The sequence below is a fragment of the Prosopis cineraria genome, unplaced genomic scaffold (assembly GCF_029017545.1).
Source record: "Prosopis cineraria cultivar Desert tree isolate PC_DT_omini unplaced genomic scaffold, ASM2901754v1 PC14, whole genome shotgun sequence".
NCBI lineage: Eukaryota > Viridiplantae > Streptophyta > Magnoliopsida > Fabales > Fabaceae > Prosopis > Prosopis cineraria.
The window spans coordinates 29,538,972-29,555,471 of NW_026555345.1; the positions used below are offsets into that span (position 1 = coordinate 29,538,972).

Sequence of the window (16,500 nt, forward strand, 5' to 3'; positions counted from 1 at the left end):
GTTATTTTGAAGCATTATTAGAGGACCGACAATCTTAAGGTTGAATCTTGAACTGTAATTTTGTCCTGTTGTTTAAGTTTTAAAGTTATAATATTATAGAGTATTTGGGAGAATTCTAACTAAGTACCTCACAATAGAGTTAATATCAAATCAGAATCTTCAAAAAAATTTTAATGTTAATATATTAAAAAAAAATAAGCAGACGATTTGGAAACTTAAAGTTTCAATCTGCCATTCATCCCAAAAAAACTCGCATGTCAGTTAAAACTTTCTATAAGTAGTCATCCAGAAACACCAAGTTGCGCTGATATAAATAGATTACAAATTATAATTGTAAAATATAAAAATATATGTGGGGAGCAGACGCAGGTGGGGAGCGTTGTGTGGTTAGGTGAGGAAGTGGGGCTCTACAGAAATAAATGGCCGACTTAATTAAGAACTCCGCAAGCCCCAAACTGATAGATGCATATTCCCGTATTTGTAAACTAAACTATTACTTTTTATTTATTTTTTTATATAAACAAAATTATTTATTTTAATAAATATTTATTATATATTTTTTAAATCATCTATCATAATTTACATTAACAAAAAATAATTAATTAATACTTATATTGATTAGTATAAAGCATTTTAGTATATTTTTTTTATTTTCAAACATAATTATTATAGTTAATCAATTTTTTTAAACTGTGTGATATAATTTTTTTATATATATAAAAATGTTGGGAGTATATGCTCAACCCAACTCTCATGCTAACATTTGTCCCCAAAAATCTTTAGATTCTCAGCTAATCTTCATAGCTAATGTGATGTAAATGTCTCTCATTTTTCACCTCTCATAACGTGTACACCCCCCACCCCCCAAAAAAAGCAGAAAAAGGAAAAAAAGAGTTGATTCAGAACATGCATTCAAACATTGCTATATCGATGTAGAGATCTAATTAGTAAGTAATCTAATCTGTAAATATATCTATAGATATATTTTAGCCTTGTGATTCATGACAAGTTTATTATGCTCCTCCTAAAGTTCAGCGTATTTAACTTACTTTTTTTTTTTTGGTCCTTGAAAGAAGGACTGGTGAGGATGACAACTAAGTCCCAAGAAATTCATTCAATTAAAATAAAATCTCAAGAAATTCTGAAATGCCACTGAAGTTTCATAGGTACAGGTACTTAAGTTTCGCATCTAATAATATTATCCTTGTATTTACAACTGATAATATTAACTGTAGTTTCAGCGGGAATAACTAACATTCATGTGTCCAAGAACGACCTTGGATAAGCATATTTATGGAAGGGCAGTGAATTGGGCTGAAGGAGGGTCCTCTTGTAGTTAAGAAGAGAGAGAGAGAGAGTTCTGATGTTGCCGGGTGTCTGTATGAATGAGAGACATATTGAAGAAGAGTGAGAGGATTAGGCTTGTTTGTCATTAATGCTTTCTAGGTTTTGTTGGAATAGGCAATAGCCTCTTCCCTTTTAGGCATTGCAACACTGTTACCACAAAATCACAGTCAAACTTCACATGTGTGCATGCCTCCAATTGCTCTCCCTCCCTTTGCAACACTTAAATCTTACTTCCCTCCCTATCAATTCAATTTTAGTGGCTTCTAAAAGTATGCCATTGAATAAATATTTGAGTTACAAGACCTGCACTAAATTTAATTTTGTTTAATCAGAGGAACAAGCATTAATAACTTAAAATTACAAACAATATTGAATCTGTGACCTTTCACTTATAAAATAAAGGAGCATACATGCCATTGAGTTACAAGATCATTAGTTGACTTAAGATCCAATAAATCATTCAATGCATAAAGATAATATCACTTTATTTTGTCTCTTTATCTTATTATTACTTCAATGACCCTCTACATATATATAGCCTCTTTTAATATCAAAGTCACATTGGTTCAAATAAACTCATTTCGATATTAAAAGGGTAAAAATAACGAAGTTCCTGTGATGAGCTTAATGAAAATAGGAGAACATAACTGCATGTTTGATGCATAACAAAATATTCTTTAGAAAGGAAGTGGATATCTAAAAACAAAATGTGATAAGTACATTTTTTATTTTTTTCTCTTTCTTAAAAACATCTTCTGACCTACAAAACATTGTATAAATTATCTCCTTTTTTTAAATTAAATAGGGCAAGTCACTAACGACCAAAGGTTATAAACTCATTTCAATATTAAAAGGGTAAAAATAACGAAGTTCCTGTGATAAGCTTAATGAAAATAGGAGAACATAACTGCATGTTTGATGCATAACAAAATATTCTTTAAAAGGGAAGTGGATATCCAAAAACAAAATGTGATAAGTACATTTTTTATTATTTTTTTCTTTCTTAAAAACGTCTTCTGACCTACAAAACATTGTATAAATTATCTCCTTTTTTTTAAATTAAATAGGGCAAGTCACTAACGACCAAAGGTTATAAATGTGATTGAACTTGCAACTTCCAACTTACACAGCAAAGCTTACATTGTATGAGGTTGTAAGGGCAATTTTAAATGATGATTTGTTTTCATTGTTCACACATATTATCTTGTTAGAGATAATTTTGTTTAAGGTATATTCGGGCATTAAATATGAGCAACTTCAAACATTAATTTGTCAATTGTAAAGGACTAGCCCTTCCGCTAGATAAATTTAAATACATGTTCACCTTTGTTCTGTAAATAGGACTTGAGAGATTATAATAATGGGCTGCAATGGGCCAGAGGCCCAATATAAAATTGGATCAATAGTTCCTCCCCCTCTTTTTCTTTTGTAAAACAGTTAGTAAGCATAAATTATTTAAGTTAAAAGAGCATAAAAAAAAGGTATATGTCCCATCTTGCTTGAAGAACGTTAAAAAAAAAAGAATAAAAATCGATTAAGTTAGAAGGCGCAATTGGATATGAATTTTTGCCTAGAATGGAAGAAAATACATCCAATATTTCATTATTTAAGTTTCGTCTCTTTTTTTATTAACATAAATCCATAGCTCCTTCATTATTGTATATATTTTATGGATCAGAACAATGTAGTATTAATTACAATGACAAATTAAAGGCAACAAAATATTGTTGAAATTTCAACTATATACATAAATTAAAAGGACTGAAAAATAAATTTGCAAAGGACTCTAAATTAAAATTGAGTAAGAAGATTACATATATTATTAATTATTTCAAAATTTGTGACAGAAAGATCTAGAACAAACAAGATGGGTGGTCCTCTGTGGCCCATTATATCACAATCTTGTATTCTTGTATTTGCCTCTATCAGTCTATCTGGATGTTTAGCTTGTAGTTTTGGTTTTTTTTTGGGCCAGATAATTGTAAGAGACTTTGTCCTCCCTTCAGGCTTGTAGAACATTGCAAAATGGTGACAATACTTGCCTGACGAGCCTATTGATACACTTATACAGATATGCCCCCTAGGGAAGAAGTGGATGACTCTTTCTGTTGGCGAAATGAGTCAGCTGGTAATTTTATGGTCAAGGTAGTATGTAACTTTGTAAACCACACAGAGAATGGGAATGATGATAGAACCGGGGGTAAGATTTGGAAGCTTCCCATTCGAGAAAAGGTTAGGATGTTTCTCCGGCAAGCAGCCTATGAGAGTTTACCAACAAACTACCTTAGAACTTAGAGAGGCTTGAGTAAAATGTGTCATGTCCCTTTGAGTGTGTTGGTGAGGAAATAATCAAACATATTCTTAAAGAATGCTCTGTTGCTAAGGAGCTTTAGGATTTATTAACTAACCATTTTTTTATAACAAGCTGTAGAAAGGTGGATGAGCTAGGATTTCAAACAAGAGGGTGAGACTAGTATAATAACAAGATGGCCATGGAAGCAGGTTTTTAGTTTTGCATGCTGGATGCTATGAAAGAATTGGTGTCGTGGAGTTTTTGATAGGATAAGGTCAACTACTTAAGACATGTACCATACCATTCTTCATCAACTTAGAGAGGATCATGCTTTTGAAACAACCAAACAACTTATCTTGTCAACTAGAATTCGGGAGGACACAAATTGGCGTCCACCAAATAATAGCCAAATGCATTTTAACATATATGGATCTATAACATTAGATGGACTTGCTGCATGTGGTGGCGTTCTTCAAGACTCAAACAATGCATGTGTAAGGTCTCTCTTACTTTATCACATTTAACTCCATAATCAAAGTAATTACAGGATTATCAAAATTGTAAAAATTTCAAAAGTGCACAATTCACAAATCATTTACAATGGAATCTCCAAAATTTAAATTTTAATTTCAAGCAAATATTTGAATGCTCAAATTAGTTTAAAAATAACACGAAAGCTTAAAAATTAAATAAAACCCACAATAGAGTTTAAAAATTTAGAACTGTGTTTTGTGTAGAAAATGACCCATGCACTGTGGCATATGACATATGCACTGTGACTCACTGTCATCTATACCACGCACTGCGGTGCATTGCACGAATATGACAAATATTAGTAGTCAAAATGATAGCACAGAGAGCAAACTTCTAACGCATCCCAAATCGTCGTTTAATGTCCGATTGCGATGGTTTCTGTGTTTCCACGAAGCTTTTTCCTAACTCTAGCTAATGACACAGGTTTCATACTCAAATTCATTTTCTATAAAAAGTTGAACACCAAAACCCATTTTACCACTTTTTCACAAAAATCTCACAATTTTGGTGTTCCAACTCAACTATAAGTGCCAAAAGCTTACACCGACTCTTCAACCACACTTAATAAATTCTAGTGGACTCGTGCAATGCACCAAACACAACTAAAGACTTATATTTCTTAAAATCACCATCGACCCCAAATTTCATAAAACACAAGAGGGAGGAAAATCATTACAAAATCATCATTTTCATTTCAAATTATTCAAGTATACATGTTTTTACTTACACAAGTATTTTAGCTCTATTCACAAGTTTACAGCCAAAACTCTCTAACCCGGGGTACAAAATATACAAGTTGTACACTAAGCTAATGCAAGGAATACAAAATAATGACATGTGATCCTAGTTGAAAATTGTACAATATTTATACATAAAATAAAGTAAAGAGGCATGAAAGTAAGATTTCACTACAATCGTACACCTTATAATATTTTTTCTCGACTCTAATCTAATGAGCTAAGCCCTAAAAATATTGAGAATTGAGAGGTGAATATAACCACTTAGTAATCAAGTTTCACCTAATCTATATAGTTGCATATTAATTGTAAATAGATGCAAATAGGCAAAAATACAACATTACAACACTATGATGAAGTTGGCCACAGTTCACAATATTAACAACCTTATGACTGAGCCTAAAACACATATATCCTTTTTAAATTACAATACACAATACGAGGTTACAATACTATCAACTATGCACCCCTAACACATACCGAACCATGATACTAACAATCACGTGGTCGGATTTATATGCATAATTATATGCTACCCTTATATCCTCCTGTTACCTCCAACACAAAACCAATAGCTATCATGAGGCTACGTCCTTCACGGACTAACCCAACCTTTCACTTTTGATGACTATTGGGTCAGGGTTAACTCATTCACTTATGTAATCTGATTTTCCTCAATACTAACAAACATGAGATATTGTACCCCTAATCTAGCCTCCTCATGAATCAGTGGAGATTAGTTATGTTTGAGTCCCTAATAAAATAAGTGAGATAGTCCCGAATCAACTATAAGACATGAGCTACCTCCTGATTTCAACGTTCGATGTCAAAGCAAGTTCCTGATTCCAACGATCACTATCAATACCATGTAGATTTAACAGTCTACTCCTCTCCTTAGGCGAACTTCCACCAATGATCATGTTATGTACATTTTACACAAAATATGCTTTCTAAACAATCAATTTGTGGCATATAAACTCATATACTCATACTTAAATACTCTACATGTTTAACACATTGCACATCATAATTCTCTACCCACATTAACATGCCATAATTAAATTCACAAATCACAAATGGGTGGCATGAAAAAAGTTTTCATTTAGAAAACCATTCACAAATTCATCATTCGCCAAATTGAATATATAGTTTGAAATATAAATCATAATCCAAATCAACCCATTTTAAATCAATAATCAATTAATATTCAACTATATAAAGTTAGGTTTCCCCCGTTTACTTCAAACCTTCGAGAAGTCAAAGATTTACCCCTCTAAACACCAACTTCCAAAGCTTCTTATAAGCTTGAATGGTGCTAATAACAAAGATCTACAATCACATTATAAAGATATAATCATTATCCCATTTTATGAGTTTTCCAACATTAATTTCCACACATTCTATTCTATCAATCCATAAATTTGCTACCTATTCATACTCAATGGGTTCATTAGGCTTCATTGACTCATATTAACACTAATAAGTCATTAAACCACTATTAATGGTCTATTAACACTTCCAACAACCATATTCGTGTTAATTTTAGATGTTAAGTACTCCTCTTAACAACCATATATAAAATTATTAATGTAAGGTTTAACTACACCAAACAACTTTTATTATATCCATTTTAATCAATGAAATCGAACCCACAATCCTATAGATCGAAAAACAAACTTTTTAACTTAAACCCTAACTCAAACCTTCACAAATGAGGAAGAGAAAGGAAGATGAGGGCATAGATTGCTCACCTTGGGTGTTGGAAAGCTTCAATCTATCCTCAAGGGTTCCAATATTTATGGCTTAACAGAGCTTAACTGTGTTTTTCGAGTTTCTCCCTCCTCTTCTCTGTTTTTCACATGTAAAATCATATTTGATAAATCATATTTTTGATAGAGAGGCCCATTGCATTTAAATCTGCCTTTGTGCACACACCGTGACATGTGACACAAAGGACTTAACCTTACTTTTTCTTCTTCTTTCCTTGCCCGAGTAGCCTACCATCAATCTAAACTCATTTCTAGGGCTGAAATCATAATTAATTACATTAATTAAGTCCATTTGACCACACACCTCATTAATTCACTAATTATATTCATTAAGTTAACTAATCACGTTTACTTTTTCTCGGATGTTATAGCATGGATTTTTTGTTCAAAAGCAAACCAGAGACGCATTCACCTATGGCTGCAGAACTTTTGGCTATTAAGACTACGTTACAAATATGTCAAGAACACAACTTGGGTAATGTAAACATTTATAGTGATTCATTAGAGGTGTTAAACGTTTTGGTCCGTCGGGGTGATTATGCCTATCTTATGAGCATTGATATTCAATATATAAATCAAGTGCTTCCTGTGAAGGAGGAGGACATGCGCATATATCATGATTATAGAGGAAGTTTGAGCAGTGTGGATCGATTAGTAAGGAATGCCCACTTTGGGGGTTTTGAAGTTAGCATCTTCCAAGATGTTTCAATTAATTGTTTTAATATTTATGCTACTGAATTTGCTTCTTGTAATGTGACCCCCCACAATATGGAGGAGACATAGGTTTCAGATGATTTGATTCTAGCTTATTGCTTGCCCTTTCATTCCAAAAGAAAAAAAGTTGAAAAAAAGGAAAAATTATAATAAAATCCTCTAAAATTATGTAAATGACAATCTAATCCATTGAAATGTCATAATTTCATTAAAATTCTTAAGCACTTTTGTGTTAATAAAATTTAAATTAAAAATGCCATTTTATTTTTAAAAATAGCAAATCTCTAATCATAACTTTTGTTTAAGGAATAATAATTCTTATTCTATAAATAGCAAGAATTGAACAAAAAATTATAATTTATTAAGTGTATTATTTGTTTCTAAATAACAAGCCCAAATCATAATTTTTACTTAAGCAATAACAACTTTTGTTTTATGAATCACAGGAGTTAAATAAAACAGTACAGCTTGTTAAGTGTAATTTTTGTTATTAAAAAATAAGTTCTCAAAATAACAGACCCCTATCACAATTTTTGTTTTAATAATAACAACTTTTATTTAAAGAATTATAAAAATTAAAAAAATTCCAATTTGTTAATACGAGAAAAATAATTTTTTTAATTTAAAATTTATTAACACAAAAATTTTCAAAAATTTAGTAGAATTATGATATTTTGAAGAATTAGATTATCATCTACATAATTAGGGATATTTATTGTCAATTTTTCAAATAATAATAATAATAATAATAATAATAATAATAATAATAGCCACAAAGTTGCTGCCTTATTAAAAATATTTGGTTAAATTGTTATTTATATAAATCTATCTAAAGTAATTTTTTGGCCTACTTAAAAAGTAATTTTACTATATAGGTACTCTCTTTATTAAAAAATATAAGTTATTTGTAATTGAGTTTCACTTTTTAATAAAGTAGTTACTTACTCTCAACCTAACTCTATTTTTTTATATTTACCCTTATCAAATACGCTATAATAAATATAAAATTATTTATCAATAGAGACACTTTTTAAAAAAGATAATAATTACACCTCAAAAATAAAAATACTTAATATTTTTAACATTTAACTACTCAATAAATATTTTATATTTTTAAAAGAAAAGAGCAATATGTAAGTCTATCTAATTGCCTAATTACATGAATTTTAGATTCAGGCAAATAGAAAATATCCGGAAATTTAGATGGATACAAGTCAATCAAGAAGGTTGCCAAAAAATAAAATAAAACAAAACAATTTATCAAAAGGAACAGGAACGAGGAAGCGCGAGGTCGAGACTCACCCAGGAAGGAAGAAAGTCTAGGGTTTTGGCAATCTTTCAAGTCGAAGTCCAACTCAATCTTTTTTTCCCCAATTTGGGAGTCTTGATTTCTCTAATCTCTCGCTATGACGGACGGCTACTGGAATCGGCAGCAGGCTATGCAGCAGGCGATGCAGCCGGCGATGCTTCCCTCTTCTGCTGTGCTTAAACGACCGCGTACGGAATATGGTTCGCTCTCTTTCCCCACTTGCTTTACTGATTCTACTCTTAAATCTGTGCCTGCGTTTGGTACGCTTTTCTTATGTATTAATGCTCGCTTTGTGTTGTTGATGTGGGTTCCTGGATTTATCAGATGCTAATTGGCAGTAATCTTCATGCGGAAGGTACCCTATCCTGGGTCCTGTTTAATTACTAGGTTATGTGTCGATAAAATAAGGTTGGCACAAGGTTTTTGCGTTCTCTGACAATTACTATGAAGTTGATCTGGTGTAGTGGTTGATCTTAAGGCCATCGGCAATTTATGTTAGAAATTATGGCTATATGCAATCTTTATGGACGGGGATACAGTGATGTCATGTTTGGATGTGAAACATTGTTATGTCCAGTGGTTTTGTTTAAGCTAAAACCACGAATTACTTGGTCTTTCAGAACTGGGGTTTCATATTAAAGTATCGTAAATGAATAATTTTGCGCCATAGGTGTGTACTATGAGTTCGTTTTTAATTTTTTTTTTTTGGCCTACTCAGGGTTTTAAGTTTATTATTGTCTCGTCTTAAAGAGTTTATTTTTAGTTAGAAGTCTTAACTATTCTTTGCCATTATCTTTAGGAGTTTATACTGAAGTTAATCTCTATGTTGATGTCATTATTAATGAAGGGGAGCAGAGATGTCCTGTGATGATGAGTGTGAAACTTTTGCCTGTGCGCCTCCTCATTCACCGCATTTCCATTCTTGTCTAAGTTTTATAGGTCGTTCAACAATTGGCTTGAAGTTAGAAGAAAGTTTGGAAAATGTGGGGTTTATGTTTGTTTAGGTATTATCAATTGTGGTCAGACAAACTAAGAATATGGATTTTGGCCTGTGTAGTGTGCCTAAGGAAATAGTTTTGATGTGTTGTTAGATCGTTGATTAACTAGTGCTTCCTTGATTTTTCTGAGTTTTGGTTTTCATTTTAGCATAGTTCTTACTTCTTAATTGTTCTGACAAATTTTTCCATTCACATATTTTTTCTTGTCTCTATCAAGCTAAAAGTCAGACTTAAATATCTCCTCCATTCCCTGTATTTTCTCAGTCCTGGAATAACTCTCCTTTTACTAGTCTCCCCCTTCAATTTCTTCTGCCTCTGCGCTCTTCTGTTCTGAACCTCTTATTCATTCACTTAAATGAATCAATCGTTATATTCTCTTCATTTTTCTTTTTCAACTCTTGCTCTCTTCATCTTATTGGACATTGCCAGCATTCATTCTCTTCCCCTGTTCAGTCCTGGTTCTTCCATTGCACTGTTACAGTTTGTGAATATACTGTGTTTTGGCCTGGACAAATGGAATCAAGATTCATAGGAAAGAAGGCAAATTAGGCAACCCTTATTTACATTACGTATGGAGTCTTAAGACTTTGTTTGGTTAGGGTGCCTGTGCGAAGGCTGTGTTATTGCCCTTGTCCTGGAGTCTACCTGAATTATTAGAGTGTACAAAGTTCAGAGTCGTATAGAACTTTAATAAAAGTGCATGTATATATAATACCCACTTGGTTTTCTTTGTTAATGAACTATTGATCTTGATTTGTGTAGTATGACTTTGATTATGATTTCTCTTCAATTTCAGTTTCTTTTTCTTTTGTTTAGTTCTAGTATGATTTTACTAATTGATGTGGTGATTTATTTTTTTTTTTTTTTTGGAATTGAATTGTTGAAGAACTAGATCCCCGTGACTCAGAATTTAGGGCTGAGCCTTTGACATTGAGAATTATCTAGGTATATATGTATTTTTTTGGTTTGTGGTGAACCTGAAGGGTCACAGCATATTTTCCAGATTTTACACATGCCTATTACAAGAGAAAATGTGTTGAATGTCTGATGGGTACCTAAGTAGGATGGAGAGCCCTACCTCAAAAGGTAGCAATTGATGTGGGAGAACCAATGATACTCTATTGAGCATTTCATGCTACTCAATATGATACTTAATATCCCATATTACCAAGTCTCCATCAATATCACGTCATTAATGCTTCAACTTCTAATGAAAGTTCACAGCAGTATTTTGTACAGATTTGAACTTAATGTTCTAAAGCTCTATTTACACATACTTCAAGGAAGCAGAGTGCATTTTCCCCAAAAAAAAAATGATCTTTTTGTAACTGGCTTGATTTCCCGTTTTAGTGCTGCTTAGGTGGGTTGGGGTTACTTATTTTGTCATTTTTATGGTCACAGGCTTAAGTTTTTGAGTTCTCTTGTATCTTTAATGGTTTATTAAGCACTTCAATGTTTTTTTTTTTTCTTGTGGCTATTTGCTTGCTTCATAATCTATGCGCATTTGGTCAATAGGGTGGATTGGACATTTGCATTGTTCAAGAGTTTACGGTAATATGTTTGTTTTTGACATTTAGGCATTTGGATTTTGCCTTATTTTATATGTTTTTCTCCTTTTCTTTTCATGCCATTCTAAGTTTCTGATTATTTTTGTTGGCTAAAACAAAAGTTTCTTGATATTTTTCATATTTTGGATCTTTGTATGCTTATTCTGAAAACGTTGAGCAGCATTGGCTCGCCTTTTTTTGTTGATCAAAATGGCAAACTGAAAGCTTTTAACTAGATAATTTTAGTTTGAGTGGTGAGTTTGAAATCTTAGGAAAATGCAATAGTTTTACTTGTACCTACTACCTAGCTTATTTGTTTGATCAAGTCTTTGGTTTAATTGTTGTTTAGCTTCATCAAAGTGGATACATGACATTGCGATTTTTTAGAGAGTTCTATATGTAAATTTATGGTTCTGGTCTTAGTTAACTGCTGCACTTTCACAAAGAAATGAGTTGGAAGACTAAGAACGTACTTTTCCCTTCAGAGATGCAAACCTCTGGTCTGGCTTCAGGTAATGAGATGCAAGCTTATGTTGCTCGAGATGATGATCGTACTGGTTCTCAGGGTATAAAAGACACAAAAACAATCTTGTCGGCTTATGACCGCTACCTTCAGAGTGCGGTAAAGTTTTGAGCTCTTATGTTTGCATAATATGTACTCCCCCATGATTTTACTTCTACTTTTTCTGAAAAGATTTATCCTGTTTGGTTTTGAAGCAACTGCCTTCTTATAATTCTGGAGAAGCCAGTACAATTGGCAGTGTTGGTATGGTGAGGCCTGCCGTCAGTGGAATGCCTGGTCATTCACTAGCTGATCCTGCTGTCATGAGACGCCCTGGGAGTGGTGGCCATGATCTTGCACCAAATGGACGAAATGTCAATTTTGGTGGTCAGCTACCAGTGGACACTGTTCCAAGGCCTGGACCTGAGACAGTACCTCTACCACCAGATGCTTCAAGTACTCTATATGTTGAGGGTCTCCCTCCTGACAGCACTAGAAGAGAAGTGGCTCGTATCCTCTCTTTTTTTTTTGGGAGACACTGTTCAGAGACAGTATTATTTTGTCTTCGTCTCTTCCTCTTAAACCTAATCCGTTTCAATTCAGTTATTCACTCTCCTTAATATCACCTTTAGATATCTTCCGCCCTTTTGTTGGTTACAGAGAAGTAAGGCTTGTTACTAAAGAGTCCAAAACTGTAAGTGGACTCTGCTCTGCCTCTTTGGACATTGGTTGTAACTATTGTACAAATTCACTGGCAGTTCTAAAATCTTCATTTTAAAATGCTTGTTTGTCTTTGTCACAGCGTAGCGGAGAACCTCTTATCCTTTGTTTTGTGGATTTTGCAAACCCAGCTTGCGCAGCAACTGCTTTGAGTGCCTTGCAAGGTATGAGGAGAAAATGGGCTATTCTTAATGAAGATTTTCAGATTATATTCTCAGAACTCAATGATTTTCTTCACATAAAGACTTGCTAATAGTGATGGCAGTTTGCTGACATTTTGTTGCGTGGCACAGGTTATAAAGTTGATGAACTCAACACTGAGTCTAGTCACTTGCGCCTTCAGTTTTCCCGATTTCCTGGACCAAGAACTGGACCTGGATCTCGAGGTAAGAGGTAAACAAGATTGCCTAGGGAATCTGATTTAATGCGCATCGTAGAGACCCTCATTATACATCTTTTCTGGGTGAGCGTTTTTATGGATCGAAGATGCTTCTCATGCAATTTTAATCACCCCTCCGGCCTTAAACTTGTAACAAGGATTCCCCGAGGTGCACATAATAGCAAGATAGCTTGAGATCAAGTACAATTTAATTTGAGCGAATCTAACGAGTGGATACTTATGCGATGTCATTTGTAAATTACCTTGTGTTAGTTTATTATTGCTGAATATTAACTTGTTAGCTGATTTATGTAGGATTTGCATTGTATCGGCTGAATAAATGTTTTCTTAAAATCATTTTGGAGTTCAAATGTTGGTTATGATAGAATGAAAAATGTTTTAATGTTTTTATTTCTTGTATATTCTAGTATTTTAAATTAAAGGTGATCTTTGCAAGTTGTATTTTAAGTATTGTATTATTTATTATTTTGCAAAAGCAATGTTTTTTTTTTGGCCAAAACCTAAAGCACTATGTTGAATTAATTTATTGAAAGTGATTTTAATTTGCTTTTTAAATTCTGTGTATTTTCCTTAATATGTGAATATATTGGTTGGTTTATCACAAGCCAATATATTCACATATTAGGCAAACTAAAATCGGAGAATGTAACTGGATGTTTGGTGCACAAGAAAAGTAGAAAATGTTAGAAAGGAAATCGAATATGTACTCGAACAAAATAAGATAGATACATCTTTCAAGTTTTTTCTAAAAGGAAAAAAGAAATACTTTTGTACTTGCAAAACATTGTATAAATTATTATCCCTTAAAAGATGACATTGAGTGCACGTTTACCCACACTCTGCAAAGCCTTCCTAGACTCTGGAGGCTACAATAATGGGCTCGAATGGGCCATAGGCCCAATGTAAAACTGGGTCAACAGGCTAGCATTGCGCCTACTTCTTTTCTCATGTTCACTTGAAGATTGGATCTCTTTTTAACGTAAAGAAGAATCTGTCTAATGATAATTTTGACTGGAATCTGACTTGGGGAGTTGGTATATGGAAATTGTGGGATCAGCAGTAATTTCATTAAGCCTCAATGCTGTTTTAAATATTAGAAACCACTTTTCAGTTGATTCCAACGCTTCTGATAGTGTCTCATTTGTTTGATGGGAGAAATGGTTTAAACTGAATGTGGATGGGGCAGTCAAGATCAGAAGGCTGGTTTCGAAGGTGCGATTGGAGATAATAGTAAATGGGTTGTTGGTTACTCTTTCCAACTGGGGTTTTGCACCTGACTTTGGATTTAATCAGATCATCCTTGAATAATTGTTGAGGGAAATCTCGGCTGTGGCTTAAACAAGTGCTGCTGATGGAAATTGGTAGGCCATTTGCTCTAACAGGAATTGGACGGGGAGGCTGCCACATATTCCTCGAGAAATGAATCAGGTGGCTGATAAATTGGCGAAGGGTGGAAGGAATCATTGAGTCTGAACTTTTTGACACTTGAGGACCCTGGTGCTTAATGACACGGTCCTTCTATTTAATTTGATATCACTGGGCTTTGTCCCTTCCTCCTTTACCGAAACAAAACTGTTAATAAGCATAAATACATTACCAATGACGTGCATTGGTGAAAAAGCGTAGTAGACACATCAAACTGAACCTACCTAACGATGCAGTAGTCATACCCCCACTTGCCCGTGCTTCATAGCCTAGGTTCTTGAGTGATTGAAGGCAATTATTTCATAGACAGAGGATACAAGGGGGAAGACCTATATGTCAAGTTTAAGTATGTGAGTTTTGCGCATTGTGTGCGTGGAGCTTGAGGGGGGAAAAAACGAATCATATTCTTTATTACTTATGAATTATGTCGCTTGTTAAAATTTTTATGTTGACTGATATTGATATATTTCCTCTCATTTTTCTCTGAGAGTTTATGTTTCTTTATTAGATGAATGGGGCATCTAACAATGCACACATTCTTTTCCGCTTTATTTAATTTGTGTTCCCGTTTTGGGTGGGAAATTATATTTCAGGACCATAGTTGTGCAAACTTTTCAACATTTTTGCCTGGAATGGATGAAACTACATCCAATAGTTCATTATTTAAGTTTCGTCTCTTTTTTTATTAACATGAAATTAAATCCATATAATATCAGTGTTAATAAAAAAATGCAATTGATAGAAAATGGCATGATTTGCAAACTTTGAAAATAATTGCTTTGGGAAAAGATTATACACTATACTTTATATATACTTGTTTCTGATTAATAAAATTAGAGGTTTTTTTATATATTATTTATATTTATTCTATAACAAATTTTTTTATTAATATTATTAACATATTAAAAATTTTTATCTTAATTTGATTGGATTAAAATGATGTGTGTTCGCGCGCGCGTAAGGTTAAGTATTTAATTTTTTATTTTTTTTTTCCCCTAGAGGCTCAGTTCTCAAACTCCATGTAATAGCGTGACCGCTGCTTCCTTATTGTATATACTTAGTGGATCAGAACAATATAGTATAAATTACAATGACAAATGCGAACAAAATATCATGTCATAAATATAAATATCATGTGTGGATGTACGTTTCCCCATGTTATAATTATAAGAATGTCCATCTCTCCATATTACTTCACATTGCCCGAAGGTTGTGACTCATGAATTTGCCTATATATATATATGTATGTATATATATGGTATCTCAATTGTATTATTTGAAGTATGGAAGAGAATATAAGAATCCATCCTCATTTCTATTGCCCCTATTCCTCCTCCTCCTCCTCTTTTCTGCTTATTTATTTTGTCGCTATATTTTATTCATAATACATTATCAGCACAAGTCTCTAATGAATTTGCATAAGGTGTATATTTGAAAGGTTCTTCATTGATTACTTGAAGATTCTATTTATCATATGGCAGTATAATATTTTGATTCTATTATTAATTTTTATTATTGTTATATTTCATGTTTTATCATTTAAATGTTCAAGATTTATTCATCTATAGTATGATTGTGATTATCAATTTGATAATGATTTATGATTTTGACAGAAAAGTATTTGATGCACACAGAAATATATCACTGCAAGCGTATGGGTCAATATGCAATAAATTAGTGCGTCAAGATCGATCCCATGAGGAATCAAGCAAAATAGCAATTAGGCAATAAAATTTTACTTTCATTTACATTAAGCAAAAGTAATTGAAATTGATTAATTACCTAAAATTAAAATTGAATTTAATAAAAAATGCAACAAAAACTTAAAACTAATGACCACTTGAGTAAAAAGTAGCCTAGAGTCATTAATTCACTATTAACTTCTTAGATTTCATTTTAACCCAATTAATTAATTTTAAAATCAATTTTGTTAATTGAGAGTTTTAATAACTATTAAAGTCATTCAATCCACAAACAACCATCTCTTAAATTAATTACTTTAAATCTAACACAATTATTCAAAAGGCAACTCAAACTTAGAACACTCCACGATGATTATATAGTGCAATTAAATATGTATTTATTCTAATTACAAATTAGATAAAATATAATCCCATATTACTTGTTCCAATGGTCTAAATAAGATTCTCTTTTGTCAAGAAAAAATTCTAACACCCAAAATCACATTCAATATTGGCCACGCAT

The 16,500-nt window shown here is 32.6% G+C and overlaps 1 protein-coding gene across 1 annotated transcript; it reads left to right on the forward strand.

The window, feature by feature from the left end:
* Positions 1-8,650: 8,650 nt before the first annotated feature.
* LOC129293408 (RNA-binding protein 2-like) lies at positions 8,651-13,206 on the forward strand. Its single transcript, XM_054931351.1, has 6 exons — positions 8,651-8,903; positions 11,734-11,870; positions 11,966-12,260; positions 12,383-12,444; positions 12,553-12,634; positions 12,764-13,206. Exons 1-6 carry the CDS (start codon positions 8,801-8,803, stop codon positions 12,865-12,867), a joined length of 783 nt encoding a protein of 260 aa, XP_054787326.1. The 5' UTR covers positions 8,651-8,800; the 3' UTR covers positions 12,868-13,206.
* Positions 13,207-16,500: the final 3,294 nt, after the last annotated feature.